At 45.0% G+C, this 14,862-nt stretch overlaps 1 protein-coding gene across 1 annotated transcript; it reads right to left on the bottom strand.

Annotated features, from left to right (window-relative positions):
• Positions 1-4,765: 4,765 nt before the first annotated feature.
• LOC111952167 (deoxyribodipyrimidine photo-lyase-like) lies at positions 4,766-11,737 on the bottom strand. Its single transcript, XM_023970711.2, has 10 exons — positions 11,244-11,737; positions 10,171-10,900; positions 9,767-10,078; positions 9,502-9,674; positions 9,339-9,423; positions 9,010-9,242; positions 8,718-8,912; positions 6,024-6,249; positions 5,608-5,783; positions 4,766-5,424 (listed from the first exon to the last, which is right to left on the bottom strand). Exons 1-10 carry the CDS (start codon positions 11,466-11,468, stop codon positions 5,071-5,073), a joined length of 2,709 nt encoding a protein of 902 aa, XP_023826479.1. The 5' UTR covers positions 11,469-11,737; the 3' UTR covers positions 4,766-5,070.
• Positions 11,738-14,862: the final 3,125 nt, after the last annotated feature.

The following is a 14,862-nucleotide window of genomic DNA, read 5'->3' on the forward strand; positions in this document are numbered from 1 at the left end:
TTAAAAATCTACCTTTCCAGAAATGAGTCCCTCACTGTTGCCGCTTGTTTATAGACCCCCCCCAGCCCCCAGCTGTGCCCTGGACACCATATGTGAATTGATTGCCCCCCATCTATCTTCAGAGTTCGTACTGTTAGGTGACCTAAACTAGGATATGCTTAATAACCTGGCCGTCCTACAATCTAAGCTAGATGCCCTCAAGCTCACACAAATTATCAAGGAACCTACCAGGTACATCCCTAAATCTGTAAACACGGGCACCCTGTGTTATCAGGTATTATCCTGACCAACCTGCCCTCTAAATACAACTCTGCTGTCTTCAACCAGGATCTCAGCGATCACTGCCTCATTGCCTGCGTCCGTAATGAGTCCGCGGTTAAACGACCATCCCTCATCACTGTCAAACGCTCCCTAAAACACTTTGCGAGCAGGCCTTTCTAATCGACCTGGCCCGGGTATCCTGGAAGGATATTGACCTAATCCCGTCAGTAGAGGATGCCTGGTGATTCTTTAAAAGTGCCTTCCTCACCATCTTAAATAAGCATTCCCCATTTAAAAAAATKTAGAACTAAGAATAGATATAGCCCTTGGTTCACTCCAGACCTGAGTGCCCTTGACCAGCACAAAAACATCCTGTGGCTTACTGCATTAGCATCGAATAGCACCCGCGATATGCAACTTTTCAGGGAAGTTAGGAACCAATATACACAGGCAGTTAGGAAAGCAAAGGCTAGCTTTTTCAAATAGAAAGTTGCATCCTGTAGCACAAACGCCCAAAAGTTCTGGGACACTAAAGTCCATGGAGAATAAGAGCACCTCCTCCCAGCTGCCCACTGCACTGAGGCTAAGAAACACTGTCACCACCGATAAATCTACGATAATTGATCATTTCAATAAGCATTTTTCTACGGCTGGCCATGCTTTCCACCTGGCTACCCCGGTCAACAACTCTGCACCCCCCACAGCAACTTGCCCAAGCCTCCCCCATTTCTCCTTCACCCAAATCCAGATAGCTGATGTTCTGAAAGAGCTGCAAAATCTGGACCCCTACAAATCAGCTGGGCTAGACAATCTGGACCCTCTTTTTCTAAAATTATCCGCCGCATTTGTTGCACCCCCTATTACTAGCCTGTTCAACCTCTCTTTCGTATCGTCTGAGATCCCTAAAGATTGGAAAGCTGCCTCGGTCATCCCCCACTGCAAAGGGGGAGACACTCTAGACCCAAACTGTTAGACCTATATCCATCCTGCCCTATCTTTCTAAAATCTTTGAAAGCCAAGTTATCTTCTTGTCAATACGGGGGCGCTGTTTTCACTTTGGAAAAAATCGTGCCCAAATGAAACGGCCTCGTACTCTGTTCTAGGTCATACAATATGCATATTATTATTACTATTGGATGGAAAACACTCTGAAGTTTCTAAAACTGTTTGAATTATATCTGTGAGTAAAACAGAACTCATTTGGCAGCAAACTTCCATACAGGAAGTGAAAATTCTGAAAACGAGGCTCTGTTTCAGGGCCTGCCTATTCAACTGGCTTTTAGTTTTCGATATGCATGSACTTCATACACCTTCCACTAGATGTCAACAGGCAGTGGAAGGTGGAATGGGGTGTCCAGCTTGATCTGAGGCCGAACAACAGCTTTTGGAGTGACAGGTCCGGTATTTTCTTTGTCTTCGACGGCGTGCGAGGGACCTCGACATTGTCTTCTGAAAAGCGTTCGGTATACACGGCGCAAATCTCCGGCTCTGATTTTATTTGATACATATGATAATAACATCATAAAGTAGGTTTTTTCAACCRAGTTTTATCAGTTTATTCAACGTTTATTGGGACTTTTGGAGTTTTCCGTTCTTTGCGCCAAGAGAGGATGGGAATGTTAGCAACCTTGGCTAGCATTGTGGCGCAAATTCGACAGAAGAATTMGACATTCTAAAACCAAACAACGATTTATTCTGGAAATAGGACTCCTTGTACAACATTCTGATGGAAGCTCAGCAAAAGTAAGACAACATTTATGATGTTATTTCGTATTTCTGTGTAATATGTTGATGTCTATTCTCCGCCGTGTTGGTGAGCACTGTCTCACAATAACCCAAGCTGTATGTTGTGGTAAAGTTATTTTTTTAAATCTAACACAGCGGTTGCATTAAGAACCAGTATCTTTCATTTGCCATACAACAAGTATTTTTATGTRAAGTTTATGATGAGTTCTTTGGTCAGATTAGGTGAGTGTCCAAAATATCTCCGGAGATTCTGGTGAATCGTTGCTACGTATTCACAATGTATAACCAGGATTTGTAGCTATAAATATGCACATTTTCGAACAAAACATAAATGTATTGTATAACATGATGTTATAAGACTGTCATCTGATGAAGTTGTCCAAAGGTTAGTGATTAATTTTATATCTTTTGCTGATTTTTGCGAAAGCTACCTTTGCGGTGAATAAATGCGTTTGTGTCGTTTGGCTATTGTGGTATTGGCTATTGTGCTATTGTGTTTTCGCTGTAAAACACTTAAAAAATTGGAAATATTGGCTGGATTCACAAGATGTTTATCTTTCATTTGCTGTACACCATGTATTTCATAAATGTTTTATGATGAGTATTTAGGTATTTCATGTTGCTCTCTGTAATTATTCTGGCTGCTTTGGTGCTATTTTTGATGGTGGCTGCAATGTAAACTATGATTTATACCTCAAATATGCACATTTTCGAACAAAACATAAATGTATTGTATAACATGTTATAAGACTGTCATCTGATGAAGTTGTTTCTTGGTTAGTGACTAATTTTATCTCTATTTTGTCGGTTTTGTGAAAGCTACCTATGCGGTGGAACATGGTGAAAATATGCGGTTGTGTGTTTGGCTATTGTGGTTAGCTAATAGAAATACATATTGTGTTTTCGCTGTAAAACATTTTAAAAATCGGAAATGATGGCTGGATTCACAAGATGTTTCTTTTCATTTGCTGTATTGGACTTGTGATTTCATGAAAATTATATTATATGATATCCCTGTCCCGTTAGGCTAGGCTATGCTAGTCAGCTTTTTTGATGAGGAGGATCCCGGGTCCGGGAGGGTGATGAAGTAGAACAGATCACCGACCATTTCGAATCCCACCTTACCTTCTTTGCTATGCAATCTGGTTTCCGTGTTGGTCATGGGTGCASCTCAGCCACGCTCAAGGTCCTAAATGATATAACTGCCATTGATAAAAGACAATACTGTGCAGCCGTCTTCATCGACCTGGCCAAGGCTTTCGACTCTGTCAATGACCGCATTATTATCGGCAGACTCAACATCCTTGGTTTCTCAAATGACTGCCTCGCCTGGTTCACCAACTACTACTCAGAGTTCAGTGTGTCAAATCGGAGGGCCTGCTGTCTGGACCTCTGGCAGTCTATGGGGGTGCCGCAGGGTTCAATCCTCGGGCCGACTCTTTTCTCTGTATACATCAATGATGTCGCTGTTGCTGCTGGTGATTCTCTGATCCACCTCTACGCAGACGACACCATTCTGTATACATCTGGCCCTTCTTTGGACACTGTTAACAAACCTCCAGATGAGCTTCAATGCCATACAACACTCCTTCCATGGCCTCCAACTGCTCTTACATGCAAGTAAAACTAAATGCATGCTATTCAACCGATCGCTGCCCCCGCCTGCCCGACTAGCATCACTACTCTGGACGGTTCTGACTTAGAATATGTGGACAACTACAAATGCCTAGGTGTCTGGTTAGACTAAACTCTCCTTCCAGACTCAGATTAACCATCTCCAATCCAAAATTAAATTCCTATTTCGCAACAACGCCTTCTTCACTCATGCTGCCAAACACCCTCGTAAAACTGACTATCCTACCGATCCTTGACTTCGACGATGTCATTTACAAAATAGCCTCCAACACTCTACTCAGCAAATTGGATGCAGTCTATCACAGTGCCATCTGTTTTGTCACCAAAGCCCCATATACTACCCACCACTGCGACCTGTATGCCCCCGTTGGGTGGCCCTCGCTTCATATCCTGGCTGGCTCCAGGTAATCTATAAGTCTTTGCCAGGCAAAGCCCTGCCTTATCTCGGCTCACTGGTCACCATAGCAATACCCACCCGTAGCACACGCTCCAGCAGGTATATTTCAGTGGTCATCCCCAAAGCCAACTCCTCCTTTGGCCATCTTTCCTTCCAGTTCTCTGCTGCCAATGACTGGAAAGAATTGCAAAAATCACCAAAGCTGGAGTCTTATATCTCCCTCACTAACTTTAAGCATCAGCTGCCAGAGCAGCTTACCGATCATTGCTTCTGTACATAGCCCATCTGTAAATAGCCCACCCAACTACCTCATTCCCATAGTTATTATTTTGCTCCTTTGCACCCCAGCATCTCTACTTGCACATTCATCTTCTGCACATCTATCACTCCAGTGTTTAATTGCTATATTGTAATTATTTCACCACTATGGCCTATTTATTGCCTTACCTCCCTTATCCTACCTCATTTGCACACACTGTATATAGACTTACTATTGTATTACTGACTACATGTTTGTTTATTCCATGTGTAACTCTGTGTTGTTTGTGTCGCACTGCTTTGCTTTATCGTGGCCAGGTGGCAGTTGTAAATGAGAACTTGTTCTCAACCGGCCTACCTGGTTAAATAAAGGTGAAATATATATTTTTTTATTGAGGATAGTTATGTATCCTACTGGAGTTTTTAAATCTGCCACACCCCAGTTGAATCAGCTTTTGTTTTGTCGKAGCAGAAAAGCATGTTTATTGAGAAAATGTCTTGCACAACTAACTTAATTCATTTTGATCACTTTACACATTTATTTTTTGTGATCCACTGTAAACATAATTTGCTGGATGACATGCGAGTGAAGGAGAGACAATTGATACAAGCACAATTTTGTTCAAGTTCCCTCTTCCCCGCGTCTCCTTGATTTACCTTTAACCATTTTCAAAAGTAGGTGAGGAAGGACGCAGAAGTTAAGCAAACCAATTGAGGAAAGGCCATTGGGCACCACAGTGGCTCTATCGAACCTTTAGCCCCTGCCCTTATGGTCATCTGTGAGAAGTAGCCACTCCCCCAGGCACTGTGGAGAACCTGTCCTTGGCAGCGGGGGTCCTCTTTCCCCTTCCTTGAGCTGCAAGAGGGCGTGGTAGTCCCTCCATCCTCCTCTGGTCTCGCTCTTGTCTTTCCCTCCTCTCTGCTCCCTCGTTTATCACGCTGGCTGTGAAGTCTGTCTGGTTCAGGAAGGCGATGGTCTCATTCCGCCTGCGGCTCACGTAGCCCTTCAGAACGGCGTTATAGGGGTTAGAGGCAGCGTCCGCGTCTGGATCGTCTGATTGGTGCTTGAACTCCATACGGGTGATGACAGGCAGGAGGAACTGCCCACCTGTGTTGACCATACCTCCCTGACAGAGAAAGGGAGAGAAGCTGTCAGTCACTCAATTTAGTTCACAGTGTGACATTTGTATATAAAAAATTGTCTCAAGGCATACAAAAGCCATGTGGCCAAAGAAAGAAATCAAACAGGAAATACAGTACTGAGGACCACTCATGAGACATAATACGATAGAAGCAGTGAGTTGACATACACCCATGGCCTCCGAGACCAGGCGGGGGGGCAGGGGGACCAGGTCGCACCCCGAGCAGGGGTCCACGTATTCCCCAAAACGCCTCCTCACCAATGCCACGTCCTGCAAAGACTGGCTCCTCCTCTCCTCCAGATCTGTCACCACACACTCTGGGTAGGACTGGCCTAGGACTACACCTAGAGGGAGAGGCTGAGGTTTAGCTAAAGTGTAGATGGATAAGGGGAGTTAAACACCAACAAGTCTATACAGGGAAACGCATGAGAGTTGTGTTAGTGGTAAAGCTATAGTATGGTAAGGTTATGGTAACTCTATAGTAAGAAAAGGGTAAGGCTATGGTAAAGTTATTACAATAAGGTTAGGGTAACTCTGGAAGTTTAAGTTAAGATTAGGAGGATAAGGCTGGTGTTGTCTCTCACCGGCACGGCGCAGCATGGAGGCTGGGCACTTCCAGGGTTTGTGTATGAGGTCATCAGGCAGCACCGCCAGCTCAGGGCACCACTTCCTGACATAGCTTCCGTAAGGGTCACAGGTCATGGCTGCGTCAACAGGGTGCATGACAAAGTTCCAGTGGTCCAGACCACACATGCCTCCATTCTGCCACATCATGGCATCTATGGCCACGTCAGCATCCACAAGGGTGTCCTACACACACACACACAGTCCAACGTTATTAGCAAATCAAATGTTATTTGTCACATGCTTTTGTAAACAACAGGTGTAGACTAACTGTGAAATGCTTGCTTAAATGGTCCTTTTCCAACAATGCAGAGTTAAAGACAAAGTAAAAAATAAATAATAGAAAGTGACACTGTGAATAACAAGTAAAAATAACATGGCTATATACAGTTAGCACCAGAACCAAGTCGATGTCCATGGGTATGAGGTTATTGCGGTAGACACTATGTACATATAGGTAGGGGTAAAGTGACAAAGCAACAGGATAGATAATAGGCAGCAGCAGCAGTGTGTGGTGAGTGTGTGGCATCAGTGTCCATGTGTGGGCATTTGTAGTGTGTGTGTGTGTGTGTTGGGGTGTCAGTGTAAGTATGGGTGAGTGAGTCCACTGTGTGTGCATAGAGTTTGTGCAAAAAAGGGTCAATGCAGGTAGTCCGGGTAGCCATTTGATTAGCTATTTTGCAGTCTTTTTTAGCAGTCTTATGGCTTGGGGTTATAAACTGTTCAGGGTCCTATTGGTTCCAGACTTGGTGCACTGGTACCGCTTRCAGAGAAAAAAGTCTATGACTTGGGTGGCTGGAGTCTTTGACCATTTTTTGGGCCTTCCTCCGACACCGCCTGGTATAGAGGTCCTGGATGGCAGGGAGCTTGGCCCGAGTGATGTACTGGGCTGTACTCACCACCATCTGTAGTGCCTTGCGGTCAGGTGCCTTGCAGTTGCCGTACCAAGCGGTACCAGTGCACCAAGTCTGGAAGTCATTAGTCATTAGGTATTCAAGTCATTAGGTATTCTAACTCAGGCGAGCAACAACTCGAGATGTAACATTAGAGATCGCAAATAAGCTGTTAACAGAGACACACCCCTCCTCCTTTCGTCTTACCCAAGTCTGCCATCCGGTCTTGACAATGCATAGAACAACCAGCGAGATGTACACTCTCAGAAATAGAATGAGATTCACTTTCTATGATCTCTCTCCCTCTGCTCTGATAGATATGAGCCTGAAACTCTCATCTCTCTAGCATTGCACTTCATACTTTTTTTCCTTATAAAATTATAGCTGCGCGAAGGGTTCTAGAGGAACTGCGGCACGCATGAGAAATTTAAATACATTTACCWAAGGTAGAGTTACTGCTCTGTTCAGAAAGAAATGAAATAATTCAGAATAGCCTACTACACTATGAGAAAGCCTACACTTTGCCACAGATGATAAATGGTTTCTTTTCAAAATAGCCAAGCTGTGGAATGTAGCCCAATACAAGGCAGAGCCTACAGTCGGGAACAGCGGCAAATATGTCAGTGAACAAACAGCATGCAGACAAAACTGGCCTTTCTCAATATTTGAAATAGCCTACAATCGTGGGAAAACACAGGTTGGAAAACAAATGGCTAATGCTGAAAAGAGAATACTCTAATATGTCAGCTTTAGGCTACCAAAACATTTGATCAACTTCCAAATATTGTTTTCCAAAGTAAAACAAGAGAGGCACGAACGCATAGGTGTGAGTCAGCGAAACTGGAAAGCTTTTTTTGGACTATAATTTCCTGATATTGTAGCCTACAATATGTGTCTCCACACAACTAGGCCTAGGCTATTGATGGATTCAAGACAAGGTCGTTTTCATTGATTCATCTCAGATTCTCAGTTTGTCAGTGTCAAAGTAGCCGGTCATTTCGATCATTTGTGCAGTATTATGGTGCTTTCAAGACAACTGGGAACTCRAAAAAACTAGATCAAATCATGATGTCAGTGATCTTCAGGTCAGAAAGTCAGAGCTCTAGAAAGAGGCCAGTTCCCCACATGGGATTCCGAGTTGGATGACCGGTCAAAACTAATTTTCCCAGTTGGAGCTAGTTTTTTCCCGATTTTCCAGTTGCCTTGAACGCACTGAAGTCGGGAGTCAGAGATTTCCCAGCTCCGAGTTCCCAGTTGTTTTGAACGCGGCATTAAAAAAGATGGATTTAACAAGTGACATCAATAAGGGATAATAGCTTTCACCTGGGTTCACCTGGTCAGTCTGTCATGGAAAGAGCAGGTGTTCTTAATGTTTTGTATACTCAGTGTATATAATCCATGTCCTCGTTCAACCACGATTTTGAGAAACATAGGATATTACAGTTTTTCAGTTCCTGTTGATAGGATGGTCTCAAATGAAGCTCATCCAGTTTGTTCTCTAGTGACTGCACGTTCGCCAATAGAACAGAGGGCAATGCAGTCTATTTGCTGGCCGACGTTTATTTGTCAGGATGCCGCCTCGCCTGCCTTTCGGTGCCGCTTCCTCTTTCGATTCCCGGGGACTAGGGGCCTGGTCCGGAGTAAGCTGAACATCCAGAGCTGCCGACTCGTCGCAGTAGACATTTTCATTTAACAGACAAAGCTCTATAGTCTGGTGTGTATGTCTGTGTGTGTGTGCGACCGTGTGTGCGTGAGTCTCACCTGGAACCAGCGATATCCCTCCTGCCACGGTAGATGGAGGTAAGCTATGAGGAAAGAAGCTACTACGTGTCTCATATAGTTGTTCATCCATCCAGTCAGCCACAGCTGTCTCATTGCAGCATCTACTAGAGGATAACCTGTCCTGCCCTTCTGCCACGCCTTCAGATGACCCCTCTCATTGCTCCACCGAAGGGCCTGATTGGACAGAAACCAAGAAGAGAGTGAGTATCCTGCTTTCATTGGATACAAACTAGGAAGAGAGTGCTAGAGCTAGTGTTAACCCTGTCCTTGCCTTGTATGGTGGTCTGAGTGATTCCCAGGGCAGGTCTGGGAACAATGTTAGCTGCCAGTAGGCCAGGTCCCTCCAGGCCAGTTTTCGTATGAACTTGGGGGGTCGGCAGCGCGCCCCTTTAGTGTCCCACAGCAGCCAGCGAGCACTCAGCTGGCCAAAGTGCAGGTAAGGAGACAGACAGCTGGTGTTGGKGGCATCCGCACGCCCTGATTCCTTCTCATATCTGTACACACCTGGAATACGTACACACACACACACATAACATATCTATTCTGTAGGGCGGTTTAATTCCGAGTACAAGTAGAGAAAGGGAAATGTGTGTGTCTCACCATCATTTAGAAAGGCCTCTAGACGTGACTGGGCCCCCTCCTCACTGAAGTCCCAGGAACTCCTGATGTTAGCCGCCCAGTCAATCTGGAACAGACACTCACATTAACATACAACCAACAATAACCCAGACCCCCATGTGCTTCAGTCCAAGGGGTTACTGACCGTGGTTCCATCCTTCCTGCAGGGCATGCGTGCCAGTCCTAGCCCCTCCAGAGGGCAGCCTCTGGGCCAGACAGAGGGTGAGGGGAGCGATATGGGGGGGTCCAGGGGAACCCCTAACCCTGGGCCAGGGTTCATCTGACAGCAACTCATGAAGTGGGATACAGAACCAATACCTGAGGGAGGGAAAGTGTGTGAGAGAGTTACTGCTGTGTCATATTAAATGTTAATAACAGTAGTAGTGGTTGTAACAGTAGTATTACCATACCTCTGAGTCCCACCCCCTCAGTAGTAACAGTATAAGGGTCTCTGAGACAGTAGGAGTGGACCATGTTAACCTCCACCCTGTCTTTCTGCAGCGCTGACACCACTACCTGGTCCCGCTCTCTCAGCCACGGCTCATAGAGGGCGCTAGCCAGCACCGTCTGCGCCCCCGTCTCTCTCACCAGACTCCTCAGGGCAAGCAGCGAGGAACCAATCCCCTCTCTCTCCTCATCCGTCCGAAGGAAAACAAGATGGCTGCCGATGTGTTCCAGAGCAGAGCTGAGACAGGACAGGGCCTGGTGCAGCCAGAATTTACCTGGGATGAGACAGAAGGATTAGACACAGATCAGGAGACACAGAAGCTGAGGTAAAGAAATAATGACATAATATGTATATGTTTATACTTACAGGCGCCTCCCATAGCCACGGTTACCCCGGGACCCTCCTCCTCCTCTGGGCACCAGATAAAGACGGGGATGACCGGCCCTCCAGCCGCCAACGAGCCAATCACAGCTGGGTTGTCATGGAGACGCAGGTCCCTGCGGAACCACAGCAGCACAGGGGGTGGAGCCGAGGGGCATCGAGGCATACCTACCACCTGCTGGCCATACCCCTTCCGCCGCTGACGTCGGTTCTTTGAGCGCTTTGGCTTCTCAGATTGGTCCACTTCGCACTCCACCACTGTGATGTCATCTTTGGCTTGGTTGAGATTGGATGTCAAAGAAGTGGCAATAGAGGCACACACATCCTGAGTGACATTAGACCACATTATGTCTGTCTGGGTTGGGCCTCTCTGTCKCTCTGTCTGAGGAGAGCTGCCATGTCCAGAGGATCTTCTGGGTGATGTGGAGTCTTGGTGTTGAGCCTGAGTCTGTCTCCTTCCTCCTACTGCTGCTAGCTGGGCATAGCTCGCACCCTTGGGCAGAGGGGCTGGCGGAGGCTGGCTGGAGCTACCATTAGGAGAAACTGACTGACTCTGAATGGAGCTATTCTGGGGTCTGTAGGTTGCCGTAGCCTGGGTGTCTGTTTGACCCTGGAGTTTAGGGTCTGGGAAGAGGGGCTTGGTATCGGTCTGCTGTTGCCCTTTGACCTCTAATAGGGACAGAGCCAGAGCCACTGCCAACTCATCATCCTCATCCTGTAACAGACAATTATGGTCATATATACAGCTTTAGTCATATATACAGCTTTACAATGTTAGAGGTTCGAAATAGTCTCTGTCTCTGCTTTACCTTCTTGACAAATACAACTCAGCTGGAAAATCCAGCTGTACCAGCTCAAGCCAGTGAACAGCACAAAATCTGATCTGGTCTAAACTGGATTTTCCAGCAGGGTACGTTAGGCCTACAACACTAACAAAACACACAACTATTAAACTAACAAATGTCATTGTGTTGAGACAGAGTATCTATAATACTTTTAGAAGATGACTGGACTATACACACACACACAAACACAAACAAACAAACCAACAGTCGTACCTTGGAGAAGTATTCCAAATAGATTGAGGTGAGGGTGGTGTGAAGGCTGTTGTGATCGGTGGCTAGGAGCTGGATGAGCGGCAAGAAATGTGTCCGTGTATCGTTGTGTCCCAGTACAGACACACACAGACAGAAGAAGCCCTCGGCGTTCTCTCTCCCCACAAGCAAYTCTCTCAGCATCTGACGAACCTGGGACATGGGGTCCTCACCACCCGATACAGGCATGGTCTATTGCTGGTGATGAAAAGCAATAAAACGGAGAGGAGTTCCCTACTGAAACTGTCAGTCTCTCTTAAAATTCAAAATGCCAAAAAATCCAGATTAGGTCGTAATCATCCATGAGAAGACAATGTTAAAGGTTGTTGATTTCTTTTGCATTTTTCGGGAAGTTTTCGATTAGTGGTGATAGTGGGACAGAGAGAATCTAGTATGCTGCAACGTGAATGAGTTACTCAACAGCTGATAGCCAGTTACACAAACTCAATCCCACGCTGTTTTGTAATTACTTCGGATGTGATGCAATGTAACAKTGTGACCAGTAGAGGGCACACAAGTCTACAATATTACAGTCATTAGTCTCACTTCCTACGCTCATGGTGCTCCTGAGAAACMCTCACAGCTTCCCTCTCCACACTAAAGACAAATAAAATCATCATCCCTCTCCCACCAAGTGTCTTTTATACCGTTCATTTATTCTCTTGATCCTCATGCTATACGAGAGAGAGAGAGATCAATAGTGTTYAGACAAAGTATGTAGTCTCTAAGTGTGTGATCAATAGAGAACAGGGAGATTAGCTGGCTTCTCTCTGTCTCTCACTAAGAGACAGATCAGTGAATGGACCAATCTGCCATAAGCCTAAACACATCTGTCTGCCGTCACATGCTATCAATAAATATCTGTTTTGAATGTATACCTAAGAGATCAAAGAGAGAAAAAGAGTTGACAGGAGAAGAGATGAGGGCTCTCCAGAGGGTGGTGTGGTCAGCCCAACGCATCATCAGGGCACACTGCCTGCCCTCCAGGACATGTACAGCACCCAGTGTCACAGGAAGGCCAAGAAGATCATCAAGGACCTCAGCCACCCGAGCCATGACTGATAAATAGCTTTTATCTCCAGGCCATCAGACTGTTAAACCGTCAGCACTAGCTGGCCTCCTCCCAGTAACCTGCCCTGAACCTTAGTCAGTGTTACTAGCCGGCCACCTTCCGGTATGTACATAGAGACATTGAACACTGGTCACTTTATTCATGTTTACATACTGTTTTATTCACTTTATATGGATATACTGTATTCTAGTCATGGCTCATCCTATATAACTACTGCTGTACACACCTATTCTATTCATATACTGTCCATACTGCCTATACACACCAAAAAAAGCGTTTTGAAAGGAGCATTCCACAGGGATGCTGCCCATGTAGACTCCAATGCTTACCACAGTTGTGTCAAGTTGGCTGGGTGTCCTTTGGGTGATGGACCTTTTGATACACACAGGAAACTGTTGAGCGTAAAAAACTCAGCAGCATTGCAGTTCATGACACAAACGTGAACCTGGAACCCACCACATACACCCGTTTCGTAGGCACAAGATCTTTTGTCTTGCCCATTACCCTCTGAATGGCACACATACACAATCCATGTGTCGATTGTCTCAAGGCTTAAAAATCCTTCTTTAACCTGTCTCCTCCCCTTCAGCTATACTGACATCAACAAGTGACATCAATAAGGGATCATAGCTTTTCACCTGGTCAGTCTATGTCATGGAAAAGAGCAGGTGTTCATATACAGTACCAGTCAAAAGTTTGGACCAACCTACTCATTCAATGGTTTTTCTTTATTTTTACTATTTTCTACATTGTAGAATAATAGTGAAATATCAAACTATGAAATAACACATAAAGGAATCATGTAGTCACCAAAAAAGTGTTAAACAAATCAAAATATATTTTATATTTGCCTTGATGACAGCTTTGCACACTCTTGGCATTCTCTCACCCACTTCACCTGCAATGCTTTTCCAACAGTCTTGAAGGAGTTCCCACATATGCTGAGCACTTGTTGTCTGCTTTCCCTTCACTCTGCGGTCCAACTCATCCCAAACCATCTCAATTGGGTTGAGATCGGGTCATCTGATGCCAGCACTCCATTACACTCCTTCCTGGTCAAATAGGGTCATTGTCCTGTTGAAAAACAAATGTGGCAAAACAGGCACACCAGGTGGGATGGCGTATCACTGCAGAATGCTGTGGTAGCCATGCTGGTTAAGTGTGCCTTGAATTCTAAATAAATCACCAGCAAAGCACCATCACACCACCTCCATGTTTCCCGGGGGAACCACACATGCGGACATCATCCGTTCACATACTCTGCATCTCACAAAGACACAGTGGATGGAACCAAAAATATCAAATTTGCACTCATCAGACAAAAAACCGATTTCCACCGGTCTAATGTCCATTGCTCATGTTTCTTTGCCCAAGCAAGTCTCTTCTTCTTATTGGGTCCTTAAGTATGGTTTCTTTGCAGCAATTCGACCATGAAGGCCTGATTCACACAGTCTCACACAGTCTCCTCTGAACAGTTGATTTTGAGATGTGTCTGTTACTTGAACTCTGTGAAGCATTTATTTGGGCTGCAATTTCTGAGGCTGGTAACTCTAATGAACTTATCCTCTGCAACAGAGGTAACTCTGAGTCTTCCTTTCCTGTGGCGCATCCTCATGAGAGCCAGTTCATCATAGCACTCAATGCTTTTTGCAACTGCACTTTCCGCATAGACTGACCTTCATGTCTTAAAGTAATGATAGACTGTTGTTTCTCTTTGGCTTATTTTAGCTGTTCTTGCCATAATATGGACTTTGGTCTTTTACCAAATAGGGCTATCTTCTGTATACCACCCCTACCTTGTCACAACACAACTGATTGGCTCAAACGCATTCTAAAATGTAGAACATAGTCAAAATAAAGAAAACACTGCATGACTAGGTGTGTCCAAACTTTTGGACACACCTACTCTGACATTGCTCTTTCTGATATTTCTTAATTTCTTTCTTTTTACTTTTTTGAATATGTGTGCATTGTTTTTGTATTGCTAGGTATATTTACTGCACGGTTGGAACTAGTTGTTTTGTATTGCTAGGTATTATTACTGCACGGTTGGAACTAGTTGTTTTGTATTGCTAGGTATTATTACTGCAGGTTGGAACTAGTTGTTTTGTATTGCAGGTATTATTACTGCACGGTTGGAACTAGAAACGCAAGCTTTTGCTGAACCATCTGCAAAACTGTGCACGTGACAATAAACTTTGATTTGATTTGAGCAACAGACAGGGAAGGGAGAGAGAGAAGAGTAAAGGAGCAGACAATAGTGTTACTCTGTAGTCTTTGTTCCTGCATACAAGGCACGTGGCCACAGCTTGTCTCCTTAACACACACACATGCAGACTCCGATATAACCATAACATCTCCAGGAGAATGAATGGAAGAGATTAAAAACTCAATGAGGAGAAACAGGCCACTGGAATAGATATATGCAACTCATAAATCATTCTCTCTTCTCTCTCTCTCTCTCTCTCTCTCTCTTCTCTCTCTCTCTCTATCTCTCTCTCTCTTCTCTCT

The sequence above is a fragment of the Salvelinus sp. IW2-2015 genome, linkage group LG26 (genome assembly GCF_002910315.2).
Source record: "Salvelinus sp. IW2-2015 linkage group LG26, ASM291031v2, whole genome shotgun sequence".
NCBI lineage: Eukaryota > Metazoa > Chordata > Actinopteri > Salmoniformes > Salmonidae > Salvelinus > Salvelinus sp. IW2-2015.